General features: G+C 30.7%; 1 protein-coding gene across 1 annotated transcript in view; it reads left to right on the top strand.

Moving 5' to 3' along the window:
• The window catches only part of LOC134691374 (exostosin-1-like), a 68,284-nt gene extending 53,086 nt beyond the window's left edge, over positions 1-15,198 (top strand). The window contains exons 5-9 of the mRNA XM_063551881.1: positions 6,790-7,041; positions 8,441-8,539; positions 9,451-9,540; positions 10,128-10,288; positions 11,981-15,198. Of these exons, the coding sequence (XP_063407951.1) occupies positions 6,790-7,041; positions 8,441-8,539; positions 9,451-9,540; positions 10,128-10,288; positions 11,981-12,344 (966 nt within the window). The 3' untranslated portion in view covers positions 12,345-15,198. The remainder of the gene's footprint in view (positions 1-6,789; positions 7,042-8,440; positions 8,540-9,450; positions 9,541-10,127; positions 10,289-11,980) is intronic.
• The last annotated feature ends 1,932 nt before the right edge of the window (positions 15,199-17,130 follow it).

Below are 17,130 nucleotides of genomic sequence, written 5' to 3'. Positions count from 1 at the left end.
CTTTTTGTTTAGATGGATGGAATTTTTCTTTTATCTTCCTAAAATTCTCATTCTTTCAAACTTTTAAAAAGTTGCCAGTTTCTTATTATAATGAACAGATTATATAGAAAAAAGTAAAATCACAAAAATTCTGAACTCAGAGGAAAATCAATTTGGGAAGTCCATAATCACATGGCAAAATCAAATAACAAAACACATCAAAAACGAATGGCCAAGAACTGTCATATTCCTGACCTGGTACAGGCATTTTCAAATGTAGAAAATGGTGGATTGAACCTGGTTTTATAGCCCTAACCCTCTCACTTTGATGACAGTCTCATCAAATTCTGTTATATTTACAATGATGCACGTTAAATATACAGACACAATAAATAAAATAGTCAAAATATGGGTACAGGATGAAATTTATTAGGAGATTCTATTATCCTCTTTGTCTAGAAATGATTTACTGTTGGTTACTTATATAATTCTTACAAAACTTTTGACATGAATCAATTTCAACTGCAGTTATTTCTCTTGGCTGGTTACAATGTTGACATGAATCAATTTCAACTGCAGTTATTTCCCTTGGCTGGTTACAATGTTGACATGAATCAATTTCAACTGCAGTTATTTCCCTTGGCTGGTTACAATGTTGACATGAAGCAATTTCAACTGCAGTTATTTCCCTTGGCTGGTTACAATGTTGACATGCATCAATTTCAACTGAAGTTATTTCCCTTGGCTGGTTACAATGTTGAGGAGAAAACCTGTTGATTTTATTATTAACATACAAATCTTAACCATGAGTTAATTCAAACAAATATGAAAATCTTGTTCTTTATTTTAAAATTTAAAAAAAATAAATGGTTGATTTATAAAGGAATTTTAATGTTTCAAAGGGAAATAAATAACTTTTCTGTATTAACTAAATAAAAATCTTTTCGTAGAGTTTACTTTTGCTTCTTGAATTTCTTTTTTTGAGCTCTAATAAAATTGAGAATGGAAATGGGGAATGTATCAAAGAGACAACAACCCAACCATAAAAAAACAACAGCAGAAGGTCACCAACAGGTCTTCATGTAACTAGAAATTCCTAATATTTTCAAGTGAAAGAATATGTGGCTTGGTTTTACATAGAATTTGATGAGTTTAACAATCTGTTAAGTGTTTTGTCACATTAGTTGACCAGATTTCCAGGGCAATTTTGAGCCTGCCCTATTATAGTGTTGATAATTGAAATGTTTGAGTTTCTTTTATGGAGACCACTGTAATTATTTCCAGTTGTCTTTTAGTGTTTGATTATGCTGTTATTTTACCTCATCATTGGTATGTATTCCATTTGTCCATTTATTCCTGACAGAATATAGTTAAATTTGCACTAGCAAAAATCAGATAGACTTTTTATGTCCCTGTTGAATACTATTTTATCAAAAAAACATATTGAAAAACTGTTTTATCTTGTCAAATAAATTGTAGATGTTTTACGAACAATTTTATTATCGCATGTTATAACCTGATAAAAGTTGATGTTTATTTTTTTTATGTGTTGATGCTCTATTGGTGTGTGTCAGCGCTATAGCCCTGGGGACATGAACCAGACTTTGAATATGGTGTTATTTAATAAGAAGAAACAATTTACTTTGTATTAAATGTTTGGTAATGATCAGCATGTGAATGTTACATATAATAAATGGCTGCCATTAATGATATCAGGCAAACATCAAACAGACGGGAAAATGTTTTTTTGTACATCAGAATTTGTTGAATGCCATTAAAGAATATTCTTTGAGGTTGGCGTGCTTCTGTGAAGTTGAAAATCTTTGTTTTTGATTTAAGTACAAAGAGGCCAATATTTGATGAATGTCATTCAAAATATAAGTGATGGAATCTTCTAAAATCATGTGAAGTTTAGAATCTTTATCTTTGACTTTAAGTACAAAAAGGTTGATTCTTTAAACTGCTCTAATAATACATTGTTTGTTTACATTTGGGTTTTGTAAGATGCAGAGATTTGACAGATTTTTTTACAAGTGTGAGCTGCAGAAAAGGTTAAGTACAAACATGATTGAAAAGAATAAATATTATAATTGAAGAAAAAATACACAGTGTAGCCCATAAAATAATAAATGAAAATTAAATGTCTGGTTATAGCAGAATATTGTAATACAATTTATAGTATCAACGTTTTTTCAAAACTCCAATTTTCTTTTAAAATAACTTTTTTTAATTGAATGTCTGTGCAAACACAGTAAAGAAATAGTATGTTCTATTCAAACTATATAATGTATCACAAAGATTTATTGTCTTCTTATACTAGCATTTGTCTTGTCTCAGAAAAGTCGGCTCAGATTACCGAAATTGACATTTTGAAAAATTTCAATGTCATTTTTTGCCAATTGAAATTTGAATTGAACAGTAATGTCTGTAGGTTTCTAACCGAAGTTAGTAATTAGTTTTGGGTTTAAGGCTTGTAGTAATTACGACACCTGTCTAATTAAAGAGGTATTTTTGTTTGCATTTGGTGGTTGAAAAATTCACATTTTTTATACTGAACTTAGATATACTTTTGATTTTTGACCAGTATTTTACTTTTAAATGGACTTAGTATTTCTGCGGGGAAACATAACATTCACTCTGTGGTTAAAGTTTTTAAAATTTTAATAACTTTCTTCAACTATCCTGGGTTTGTACCAAACTTGGACAGAAGCTTATTTATGATCATAAAATAGTATATCCAGAAGTAAATTTTGTAAAAAGATAACTCCATTTTTTCTGTATTTTACTTTTACATGGACTTAGATTTTTTGCCAGTTAACATTACATACAGCATGCAGTCTGCAGTTAAAGTTTTCAAAACATTTATTAGATTCATTAACTATCCTAGATTTTTACCAAACTTGGACAGAAGCTTCTTTCAATCATAAGATAGTATCAAGAGGAATATTTTATTGATTTTTTTCCTCATTTTTGTTGAGCCTGCGATTTACAGCAAAAGTAGGCGAGACACTGGGTTCTGCGTAACCCTTACAAATTTTTATAAAAACAAAAGTCTAGAAGGGGTGTTTTGGAGGGGAAAAATGCGATAAATATAGGTTGATAAATCTCTATAGCTCTTTTTGGGATTTACCTTGATCAGGAACACTCAAAGACCAATATTTGTTATCATATATAAGAAACTTCAACATTTGAAGAGCTTTTATATATATGCATATGAACAAAAGATTAATATTATGACCAATTGGAATTTAATGCTAATTAATTAAATCATGAGGCAGATAACTTCTGTTTAACTTCTTTTTTTAGACCTTGATAAATTGTAAACAAATCTATCAGCTTTTGTAAATGGTTATTGTTAAAACAATTTAAATCTATATTCAAAACAGACAGCTTTATACCAATCAATGGGAACATTCTGTCATTCTTTTTACAAACTAATGAAATCCCAATTTCTCACTTGGCTTCCTAATGTCCAAAATAATTGAATAGAATCATGAGTAAGAGATCCTAAGAGATCCAATTTTAATTGCACCTTCAATTTTATTCATGAATATATTCCACCAATTGACTATTTCATATTACCGACTTTTGACTCCGAAGTTTATATTTTTTTGACAGGTTATATACCTAGGACATCCTTTCAGATACCAAGTTAAGTTATAGAGCAACGTAAAGAATTTGAAAGTCAAGCTTTTTATTTGTACTATTCTTGGGGAAAATATATATCTGCTTCATATTTTCTTTACACGGCAAACTCATAGAAAAATAGTAAAATTTCCCCACAAATTGCACTGATTTTACTGCCTATTATGACTCCTCTTAATTGACCAAGTACCAGGATGTCGTAGGTAACCAGTCGAAAAAGGTTGATCATATTTTGTTCACATTTATAATAGTTCTCTTGTTCTCCATTCTTCATTGATAGAATTCAGTTGTATTGTCATGTAAACTTGCTTCTCAATTGCTTTTGAAAAAAAAGTCATAAAAACAAATCTCTGATAAAAGTTTAAGATGTTTCTCAAATATAAATTAGAAGAATTGCTTTTCCAATCTGTAAAATTTTGCATGCAAATACTTGACTATTTCTCCTGGGAAATCACTGAAAGACAATAATCAGAATTTATTCTCAGAAATGATTTTTAATACATTATTTATAACCCACAACAAGTCCATGTTCAGCAAAGAGCAACAATTTGAAAAATTCCCATATGCATGCTACTGAATTTATCCTTAAAATATTCTCAGTAAAAATAGTAAGATACAAGATATAACATTAGTCTTTTAATGCTAAAGTAAGAACTAATGTGCAATATTAGGCTGTGTTGTGGTAGAAGCATACCTGCCAACTTTCACGATTTAGGCGTGTACTACACGATTTTGACCCTTTGTCACGATTGCACGATCGTGTTCCTGAAAAACCCTCTAAAACACGATTTGGTGAAAATCTACACGAAAAATATTGTTGTTCCCGATTTTGAACTATGTCCAATGGAGGAAAATCGTGTTCAGCCAATCAAATTGTGTGTTTCTCATGATCAAAGGCTGTGTTGTGGTAGAAGTAAGAAGATAGAAACAAAAAGTACAGGTTCCACCCCGGCGCCATTGAGGAAGTTAGGAATCAAATCTACTCTAACATCTTTAGGTTGATTTTCTAGGCACTTAATTATACATTGTATATATAGAAATAAGAAGATGTGGTATGATTGGCAATGACACGTACAACTCTCTTCTAGAGATCAAATGATTTAGAAGTTAACAACTTTATGTCAATGTATGACCTTCAGCTATTGGGCAATCCACTTCTGCATTAAGTCGGCCACAAAAAGCCCTGAAATGACAAATGTAAAACAAGTTTATCTGGTCCATCAAAATTTGGGATAAAGCTGATGGAATATTACAAATAATTATTTGTGTCAATTAGTTGCCATATAGAATTAGATGTTAACAAAAGTGATCAGTAATATTGTCCAATTTTGCTCTGCATCTAGGAAATGGATTAACAATCAATTCTGTAAGACATTATTGGAGTTTTCTCCCTTAGAACAAGTTGCATAATGCATTGTTCAAAATATATATATCTTACCTGGACCAACTGTGTGAAACTCTAGAGGAATAGTCAAGGTCGTTTCAAATCGCCCTTTTTAACCTATTGTATAAGAATTTCAACATACTTTTATATTTTATATAAATAAGAAAGAAAGAAAAAATATGTAGACTTAACTTTTTGCATTTTCATATCATTGCATGATTCTTAAGTGCATTGGTACTTAAGCTGTGTTTATGTTGATGCGTTAAAAGGTTTCTCCTGAGAGAAGTCACACCTTTCCAAGATATACCAACAGATGATTTAAGACAACACTTAATTCAATACAACAAATTTTACTTTTGGTTTAGATATTGCACCATTGCTGAATATAAAATATTTATGTACTTCAGTATGTTCTGAACTTAACTTCAAACTGCACAATTGCTGTCAGAATATAAAATATTTATGTACATAAGTAATGTTTTCTGAACTGAACTTCAAACAAAATGTGTGAATTTATAGATCATAAAAAAAGCATTGGTTACAGATGATTGTCATGTCTGACAAATGACTTACACACTATAATGCAGATACTATAAATCACATTGGTTGAATTAGAACAGACTGTTTCACACCTGATAGTATGGTATTTGTATGATGTATGGGTATCTTGCGTATTTAATGCGTTTCCCTTGGTTTTAGTTTGTTACCCGGATTTTGTTTTTTGTCCATGGATTTATGAGTTTTGAACAGCGGTATACTACTGTTGCCTTTATTTGTCAACTTTTTGTTAGTTTTTTTTTAGCTTGTGCAAATGCACTTGACTCCAATCTTAATTGACTAGGATTGTCAGTATACCTATCGAAGGTTGGTGGTATTCTCCAGTCACTTCAAGAACTTAATTCCCCCCATCAAAACTGACTGCCATGAAAAAGCACAAAAGTGGTGTTAAAACACCAACAACAATCTACCTACAAGGTGTGTTCAACTTAGGGGACTTGACAACAATTTTGATTCAAGATTTTTAATATTTATAGTTAGGCATAAAACGATAAAATCAGTTATCTTTGCATAAATTGAATAAGTTAAAACAATGATCTTGGTGAGATGCTAAAAGGAAATGCTTTGCAAATTCAGTGAAAATCAATCTCTGAAAATTCTATTAAACAACTCATATGATGGAGAACTTTTCAAAGAGGATGATTTTCATCTCCCTCACAAGAGATTAAGGGGAAGATTCACTTCTGAAGATGTTTTTACTGCAAAATAAAAGTAAAAGACTTTGTAAAATATTAGAAGTTTTGAATTCACATGTACATTTTAGTTCTACAAGTATTCAAAATTAGTAGAACTAGAAATTAAGATAGTAGTGGTCAAGGGGACATAACTGAAATATTTTTGTCAAATTGTAGCTTTATGTGAAAAAAATTGTCTTAAGTCTTCTTTATGTCATGAAATGAAAATTAAAGTAAAAAAAATTACGATAAATAAGTGATATACTCAAAATAACAACTAGGTGAGTTTTTGTCTTTTTAAGCAAAAATATGCAAACTTCTGCATAGTTTATTCTGGGAGATAGTAGTTTTCATTAATTAGTGAGCTAATTTGTAAGAAATCTGTGAAATATCACTGTTCCTTACAACAGATTGTTTACTTTGAAATAATTACAAAGAACTGTATCATTTTGAAAACCTTATTTTAGATGAAGATAAATGATTTTAAAATGCTGCAATTCGCAACTTAGTATTGAGATAAATTTCAAAGTAACTTTTATCTATTTTCAGGTTGTAAAAGATCGTGTGAACAGACATTTGGCAAGATCTCTAGCCGTGTGGAACAGTTTCCCAGGTGCTCTGTCTGTACTACAAGAATATTCCACCTCCAAGTCACAGTTCCCGTTCTATTACTCTGACAATGGGACCAGTCCGGGGCACCAGTTTACTGCCATTATCTATGCAACATCACCAGTCATGCTTTCATCTGCTCCATTGTTTCGTCTCATCAGAACTGTTGCTAAATCTTCATATGTACATAAGGTATAGTTTATTAACCTCCATTGTTTAGTCTCGTCAGAACCAGAACAGTCGCTAAATCTTCATATGTACATAAGGTATACCGGGTAGTTTATTAATAAGTACACATGGATAAAATATAAATTAGATGTTTCTCATTGTTGAAGCCATATGGTAAACCTTTAATTGCTTACATCTTTTTCATTTTAACTCATTGGCAATCATACTTCATCTCCCTATTTTTATAGGACCTCAAAACATTTTGCGATAATATATTAGTATTGCAATGTCATTGTCGTCTGAAACCTATTGTGCATCAAATATTTTTAAAATCACAACACAAATTCAGACCTGTATCATAAGTGCGAATATTTTGTCCATTTTTGCCCCAAAGGTTCTGGGTTGGACTTCTGTGGTCATATCCAGCTGTGCTCAGCAAAGCAATTTATTATAAAGATATTTCCTTTAAGAATTGACATTTCTACTTGTGAACATTTCTAAAGTCAGGACATTGTATTGATTGATTTATTTTTGGTGTTTAACACCAGTGTCCAGGCCTGTAGCCAGGAATTTCCAAAGGGTGGTTCGTTCGACTCACAAACTCGGCTTTAACAGTCACAATTTGAACAGAACATTGACTTTAACAGTGCTTATTTGTTTTCAAAGGGGGGTTCGTCCGAACCCCCTCTGGCTACGTGTATGCTGTCTACACTTTTGCTTTCTCTTGATGACCAGTTTTTGTTGTTGAATGAAGCCATAAGGCAACTTATCTATAGATTTTTCATTGAAGTTAAAAAAAAATATGGAGAATTGTATGATAGCCAATGAGACAACTATCCATCTACAGATGAAGGGGATGTAAGCTTCAATGAAATGATTTTTCCTGTTGTCCAATATTTGTGGACTTCCTAAACAGCAAGAAATGATTTTAGCCTTGAAAAGGAATGGAAATAGTGTTTACAGTTATTTCTTCACAGTTAATATAAATAATTGATAAGAAAATGTACATTGTTTCTTAGAAACCAATTATCTGTTGTCAAATAAGCTAATTATATTCTGTCTGTTATTATTATAAGAATAACAAAATGTAGTATGATTGCCTTAGTATGAGACACTTATCCACCAAAGTTCAAATAAAGTGGAATCAAGCAATGTGTAGAACCCAAATTGTACAGTTGGCTATAAAATGCCTTGACATGAAAAATATGAAACAATTCAATTGAGAAAAGTAACAGCCTAATGTATAAAAAAACAAGCTACGGAAAACAGATATGACCGATGTGAATCAAAGATCACTACTAACTACAGGCTCCTGACTTTGGACAGACACAGAATTTAAATAATTGAGTAGACATATATATATGTCGGATATAAAATATTCCCTGTCTAACATTATTAATAGCATTGAATGTTTGTTTTTCAGATGATAGTTGTATGGCACTGTGATATAGCCCCACCCCCTGCACAAAAATGGCCAGGAAACTTAGGTGTACCAGTACTGGTCAAAACTAGAAATATAAAGGTAAATTATTGTCAATAGGTATTGGTATAAAAAGTTGTATAACAAAAATACCAAACAACAAGGAAAATGATTTTGGCACTTAAAAGAACATAGCAACCAAAATCAAAAAACAGTATGAACATAATACCGTATAGCGGGTTATTTTCGCGGGGTGCAAATTTTCGCTTATTTTCGCCGATAGAACAAAATCGCCAAAATAAATTCCGCCAAATTAAAGGTGTTTATACAAAGGTATCAATAAAAGTTTTTAATCCGCCAAAATAATAACCGCCAAAATATTTCGTATACCTTGGTAAATTGAAATCAAGAAATTTTACACCCGCTAAAATAACCCGCTATACGGTAACTTATCATCCAAATAATATGTAAACAGATGAAAGTTCATACCTGGTGTAGATAACTTAGCAGAAATATTGAAAACAAGTGAAAAAGAGATGTTTGCTCAAAGTTGTGCTAGTTGCATCTTGACTTTGCAATTATAATTTAAGCTGTGGCATGACTGAGATAAAAGCTGACTTTAATGAAAAGGTATTAACAAAAATACCAGGCTTCAAGGTTAATTCAAAAGTAAGAAGTCCATAAAAAAAAAATAAGAAATCAAAAACTCCCAATATATCAACTAACAGAGGGAATGGAAAACAACTGACTTATGCATGACTTGGTATAGGCATTGCCCATGGGATCCTGTGGGTTAAATATAAGAAAAGAAGATATGGTATGACTGCCAATGAGACAACTCGTCACATAATAGACCAAATGACACAGAAATGAACCACTATAGGTTACTGTAAGAAAAACAAATCTGTAAAATAGCAACAAATGACAACCACTGAATTATAGGCTCCTGACTTTGATCCAGATTGAAATTGGTTTTATGATTTAATAAGTTTATTGCTACACTTATTTTTCAGTCAATTAGTGACAGATTCCAAGCTTTCCCAGATGTACAAACAGAGGCAGTGTTTAGTTTAGATGAAGATGCCTTAATCACCACAGATGAGGTAAGTCAGGGGGAGTTAATTTCAGTTGATGCAGAAATGGAGAAATGTGCAGCCAGTTATCCTGGTACAGATATTATAGCAAAATTTTAGTTTTTTTGGTCCATAACTCATTTGTTAAAATTGCTTGACACATCACCTAATAATTCATGTTTTTAGACAATATTTCACTAGCATACTTCTTAAGATTCTATTAAACTTTCTGTATGTTGAAGCTCTTCAACGGTCAAATTTTCAACAACAAAATTTATTTTTGCATGAAAGGCAATGATGTGATTTAAGGGAAGTAATTCATGATTTTCAATCCTTTAATACTTTCCCAATTAAAAGCTTCAAATTAAATGATTACAAGTAAAATAGATATGTTAACCTAAAACCAAAACTTTTAATTATATTCAATGGTATTGAATAATTTAGGTGGAAAATAAACACCTACAATGAGATTGCTGTAAAAAGCCAAACAAGTAAAGATAAATACACAAAGAGCTTTTAAAGTAAATAACCAGCTACAAAGAAACTACAATTTTGCTTAAAAACTGATTATATCATTAGGATTTGAATACTAAATTTCTGTAATTTTGTTTCTTTAGATTGATTTTGCCTTTGGAGTATGGAGAGAGTTTCCAGATAGAATTGTTGGTTATCCTGCCAGAGAACATTTCTATGATACCACAAAAAAGCGCTGGAGCTACACGTCTACATATAGTAATGAATATTCAATGATTTTAACAGGTGCTGCAGTTTATCATAGGTATGTTAGATTTGTATTAATTTGATCTTCAAACTGTTTGAAGTGAGGGCCACTGGTGGGTTTAATATTGAAAAATAAAGTCTACAGTGTACCAAATTATCTTCTATTAATATACAAATAAGGAGTTTCAATAGGATTGCCAATGAGACAGCTATTCACTTGTGTTAAAAAGAAGTAAATATAAACGTAATAGGTCGCCTTGTGGCCTTCAAACCCCTAACATCTTTAACCCAGACATGACAAATGTGAAACAATAGACGTATTTACACTTGTATGCAAAAGATGGCCCCCTTTTTTAGCGTAAATTTCAAATTCAGATTTATCGACCAATATCACGATAAATTACAGCTAATACATTGACAAGCTAGGATATAAACCATTGTGTTGAAAATTTTACGTTTCTGCGTTTCATTATGACGTCACAAGTTGTACTAATATTGATTTTTCACGAAAAAATCAAAGAAAATGGGTAAATTTCCATATATTATTGGACAGGGAACATAGAGCGCATACGTCGACAACAAAGATCTTTTAAAATAATGTTTGTGAAGACATTTCACATGTCTTATTTGAATCTTAAGCTTGTCGACGCCTGCACTCTGTGTTTTCTGGTCCTTCATTGGGTTGAAATCTAGCTGATTTTGTCAAATTTCACCAAAATCCCTTATTTTGACCTTTTATGGATGTAAAAATCAACGTGTTAGAATCAAACTTTGACAAAAACAGTTCTATTTTACTTTCTAACATGTCTTTAAGGCAACTTAAAACATTTATTGTCTTGTAACTATGAACTTTATAATTGGGGCCAATTATGGTCCTTCCCGAACTTACTCCTTTGTCCGCCATTACATAACATCACATAGGTTCCTGTAAACTTTGACTTCATAATTCAAAATATTTGACGTCACAACTAAAAAGTGATTGTTGCTTGAGGTCAAAAGGTTATTCGGAGGTGATATAAGGTCATTCAGAGGCAAAATACAGCTAAATACCAAAAGTGTAAATACATTTACTTAAATGAGTAATCTTGTGTCTTAATTTGAAACTATTTATTAAAAAATTATTATGACAGACACAAAACAATAACAATCTTAGTGCTGTATCTTTGCCAAGATTAATTTGATTCTTGTATCTTCAATTGCAGTGTGATGAATTATTTAGCGGTTGAAAAATAAAATTGTCACACGAGTCAATCCTTGAACTTATTGTATGCATCGAAGAAGACTAGAAAAATTACTTACTTCGTATATATTCAGAAAAGAACAACTGACTGCAATATGCAATTAATAAATACAGTCCATACCAGCCAACTTTTCAAAATTTCCATGTGGGTTTTGCATGCAAGATGGCTGTCATAGTCATAAAAAATCTTCAAGGGGGCCTACAAATACATTATCATGTTGTTTTTTGGCTTCTTCATACCTTTATAAGCCTGAAGTCATTGTAAAATTATTTTTTTTGTTTAAATTGTGGACAACATTGCTCTTTTAAAATTTCAATTTGGGAGTCTTTTTGGGGGAAATCCCCCACAAATAGTGACAGTTGGCAGGTATGACAGTCATATACATAGTGTCTTATTGTCATTTACAACATTCACTCAAATAGGGCACTGCTTTAATAAAAATTAAACTCAGTAATTATTTTGTATCTACTACACATTGTTTATTATTTTTTTACTATCTTTTATTTCAGGTATTATAATTATTTATATACAAACTCTCTAAGTACTGTATTCACTCAAATTGTGGACCAATCACAGAACTGTGAGGATATACTTATGAATTTTCTAGTCAGTCATGTGACCAAACAACCACCAATCAAAGTGACTCATAGAAAAATATACAAAGAGAGCATGCTGGGAAGTAGTGGGCGGACAAGAACCTCTTTCTCATTGGATCAGCAACATTTTTCACAGAGACAAGCTTGCTTAGCTCATTTTGTCCAGTTATTTGGATATATGCCTCTCATTCGATCAAAAGTACGGATGGACCCGGTGTTATTCAAAGACCCGGTATCAAACTTACGGAAGAAATTTCGTCAAATAGAAGTTATATGATGGATTAATTTTAGAATTACTAATACTTTTCAAAATATTTCAATTTCTCCATTATAATTTTTTTATCAATGTTTTCATTTCATATTTCATTGGTGCATTTGTGATAACATAGGCAATTACTGTGGATTTATTTATTTTCGTGAGTACCAATTTTCGTGGATTAAGAAAAACTTGCATATTTGTGGATATATAATTTCGTGGTTTTGCTGAAGTCTGCATACAAACCTATAAAAAATCTATCATTTGTTGAACATGAAATTTCATGGTTTAACTGTGCCCACGAAATTCACGAAAATTAGTATCCAACGAATAATAACGAATCCACAGTATGTATATTTATAGAACAGTAAAGTATTCAAAAAATAAATCTGATATAAATTAAAATTTACCATTTTGTATGATGGATACATAACCAAGTATTTTAAAATCAATATTCATTAGAAAGAATCATAGCAAATTATTACAGGGATTAACATAGAAACGTTGTCAAGGGTGAAGCTTATGAATGCTTAAATATAAATATATTATAGAAAGTTGAAATTGAATCTTACTTTTGGTTTTTCAAAATCAATGAAAATTATATTGATTATTTTTTTTTTGGCCAAACTTATCTCAAATTATCTCATTTTTATGCTGAGAAATTTAAGATGATGCTGGAGATCAAAGAATGGTGCTAAATTCAAATTTCAAGGAATACACCCACTAAATAGCTTGTGGCGATCCATATGTTATTTCAGCCTACTGATTCAAAGTTACCCTAGTTTGTATCCTATGTAATCAGTTAATCTCAAGTAAAGTCACGTATAGAACAAAATAAAATGTTATTTAAATTTAGAATTAATTAATTGTACAAAGAGTCTCAGAGCCATAAAATGGCAATTGGGCATTGTTTAGTGTATATGGTAGTCATAATTAATTAATACTTTGTATCACATTATAAGGCTAGAAAAAAATAATTTCTAAGTTGTGTTCTCAAACGTTCACCTGAAGAGATGATAGTTAATGACTATTTTTTGTATCATAAATAGTTTCCAAATTTTATTTTCACATAAAAAAACGCCTAAACAATTACTTTATGTAATTTATACAAAAAGGCACAATTAAACTCTTGTTGACTAAAATTGATAGCTGCTAGAATCTTAAGAAGTCCTCTGCAGTCATCACAACCATGTCTGCATTGAGGTGAGGAGTTCAAAGTCATTTGTTGTCTAGGACTGCCATTTATTCTGCCTTCTTTGGTTCTCCACCAATTAAACTGGCTGATTTAACATGGTCAAGAATGCCGAAAATGGTTTTGAACATAAACAATCAATTTTATCAAGTGTAAAACATAACCCTTATTTCAACAGTAAAGTTCCCTTTTTAATGCCTTGATTGGTTAGGAATTAATGGAATCAATTCTGATCTGCTTAAAAAAAAAGAACATATGAGAAACTTGTGAACTTAATTTTTTCCAGCCTTAGTGATAAAACCACTTCATAACAAAGGTTGTATGTAAATAGAAATGATTATTTTGTGAATCCCCGGTAACTGCCTTTTTAAAGTTGTGGAAGGAATTCAATTGTATGCTTTAAAATGGAATTATACATAGAAATTAATGTACTCATCAAAGAATTCAGATTCATTTGTTTATCATTAAGAATATTGTGTGATAATTCATTTTTGAGACAGATTGGAATTATATTTCTGTGTATATTTATCAATTTTTAAATATCTTTTAAAAAAATCAATTTAACATACTATCAATGTTATTCTTCGGAGAACTGAAAAGACAATTTATAGTGATTGCTAGTATTTATCAGTTTTGTATATTGATAGTTAAGCTATTTATTGTGAAACAAGTTTTGTAAAATTATGTATTGTTATAATGTAGCTTTATAGCTCATATATTCTACTTTTAATTCAATTTTTTCTACAAACTGAATAAATGTATTTACACTTTTGGTATTTGTAAGCTGGATTTTGTCTCCTATTGACCTTAGATCTTCTCCAAATAACCTTCTGACGTCAAGCAACAATCACTTTTTAATTGTGACGTCAAAAGACTAAAGTTAATATGGTACATAACACTGCAGGGAGATAACTCTGTATCAATCAGCTTAAGGAGGCAATTTTAAACTCCTCAATGAATAAAATTAGTGTTCATCAAACTGCTATATATACAATGAATTTTGCAGATAAAGTGTGTGGTTCAAGTTTTTTGAAATTTTTATATTTTTGACAAAATATTTTGAAAATTAAATGAACAAAACAGAATTATAGTCAATGTGTTTGGTATCTCTTTAAACATTTACTGGTATAGTACTTACACTGGTTTGTGAAACAAATATTCTTATCACCTAAAAAGATATTTGCAAATATCTCATATGAGAATTTGTACACTTTTATTTTTATAGTACATCTATTTGCTTAGTTTCTAACAATGTTTTATATTATAATGGCATTTTTTTTTGAAAGATAAGGACGTTATTTTACAAGTATCAAATTTTGAAGCTATATACCTCTTGTTTTACCACCTATGAAAAATGGTCACAAACTTAAATTGTATATTCTTGTTTTTGAATATTGAATGTTTGTTAATATAATATTGCTAGTCAGTAAGCTTTAAAAAAAGACTGACTCTAAAATGTATCGTTGAGAGAATATTTGTAGATTAGAAGTACATTTTTATACTCTTTATTTTCACATCATTTACACATTTTACAAATTTTTCACATTTTTTGCATGATTTAACATTTTTATCACATTTCATTATTTATGCATAAATTTAATGTTAATGAGAGAAAATAAGTGATTTATGTTGAGTGAATATAATATGATTAAATGTGATCTTTGAAAGCATAGTTTGATAATAAAAAAATATACATGTAGTTGTTGTTATATTTTTAAGCCCCATTTATGGGCATAATGTTTTTCAGTCTGTTTGTCCGTATGTTTATTCGTCTTTCTGTCCTGCATCCGGTTAAAGATTTTGGTCAAAGTAGTTTATAATGAAGTTGAAGTCCCATCAACTTGAAACTAGGTGCACATGTTCCCTATGATATGATCTTACTAATTTCAATGCCAACTTAGAAAATGAGAAAACAAAAAAATGGGAATTTTGAAAAAAAGAAAAAGGAGGAGGGTAAAAGAATGATTGTCCTGTCCCCAAGTACCTATAACTTTTGTTTGATACCTTTCATTATGTTTTATTTTACAACTTCATCTTTCAACACGTAACATACATACAACAACGCTCTGAACGCCCACGATTTAGCGGGTATCATAGTTGATATTTAATTTCGGAAATTATTATGATAATACTGCAGGTGAAAATTATATATTATGTTGTTCTTTCAATCATGTTTATACTTATTCCCACCTACGATAGCAGGGAGGCATTGTGTTTTCTGGTCTGTGCATCCTTCTGTTTGTTTGTCTGCCTGTTAGTCCGTTCGTCTGTATGTCCTGCTTCAGGGTAAAGTTTTCAGTCGAGGTAGATTTTGATGAAACTGAAGCCCAATCAACTTGAAACTTAATACACATGTTCCCTATGATATAATCTTTCTAATTTCAATGCCGAATTATAGTTTTCATCCCAATTTCACGGTCCACTGAACATAAAAAATGATAGTGCAAGTGGGGCATCTATGTACTATGGACACATTCTTGTTTGATTATAAGATTGTATGCAAAACTTTGACATTTAATTTTGGAAATTATTATAATGATAATACTTCAGGTTAAAATTATATATATTGTTGCTCTTTCAATTATGTTTACACCTTTTTAACATGTTCTGAGATATTGTTATCCAGTCTTAAAAGCATCCCATAATTTATAACCAACGATTCCTTTTAGGGCTAATTATGAAATTTCCACAGTGTCAACATTGAAATTGAACTGAATTGAAAACAAGATTTTTTTGTAAGCTACTATTTGATATACAAAATCAGGTGATCTGAATGTTATCAGATGACTTTGAACCTACAAGGCAGATACATTTGAAGAAGACAAAAAATGAGGTATGTTATACGTTTGAATTACCTTTTGTTTGTAGATTATATTTACTGGACATACATTTGTACCAGAAAAAAGTAAAATCACAAAAATACTGAACTCAGAGGAAAATCAATTTGGAAAGTCCATAATCACATGGCAAAATCAAAAAACAAAACGCATCAAAAACGAATGGACAAGAACTGTCATATTCCTGACTTGGTACAGGCATTTTCAAATGTAGAAAATGGTGGATTAAACCTGGTTCTATAGCGCTAACCCTCTCACTTTAATAACAGTCTCATCAAATTCCGTTACATTTACATGATGCGTTAAATAAACAGTCACAATCAATAAAATAATCAAAATATGGGAACATCAGTCATCATCGTATAACAATTTAACAGGACACAACAACATCTACTATCTACGAACACATGGATTGATTTGAGTGTCTGACGTCAGAAAAATTATATACGTCACATAAATTTGTCGTTCAATGTGCATACAATAGTTATCAAAAGTACCTGGATTATAAACAATTTTAAATTTTACATAGGCAATGAGCGCAGACAGGGTTAAAAAATCAAAAGTATGTAAGAATAAATTACAGAAATCGAACTAGTCCAAAAGTTATACATAGAATTTATGAGAATCCAAAACTTTTAAAAGGAACAATTTAACAGGACACAAAAACCTATCCACGAACACATGGATCTACTTGAGTGTCCGACGTCAGAAAAATTATATACGTCACATAAATTTGTCGTTCAATGTGCATACAAACAATTTTAAAATTTACATAGGC

Source organism: Mytilus trossulus, chromosome 11 (genome assembly GCF_036588685.1).
Source record: "Mytilus trossulus isolate FHL-02 chromosome 11, PNRI_Mtr1.1.1.hap1, whole genome shotgun sequence".
Lineage (NCBI taxonomy): Eukaryota > Metazoa > Mollusca > Bivalvia > Mytilida > Mytilidae > Mytilus > Mytilus trossulus.
Note: the sequence above shows the minus strand (reverse complement) of the source record. Positions and strands in the feature narration are given on the sequence as shown.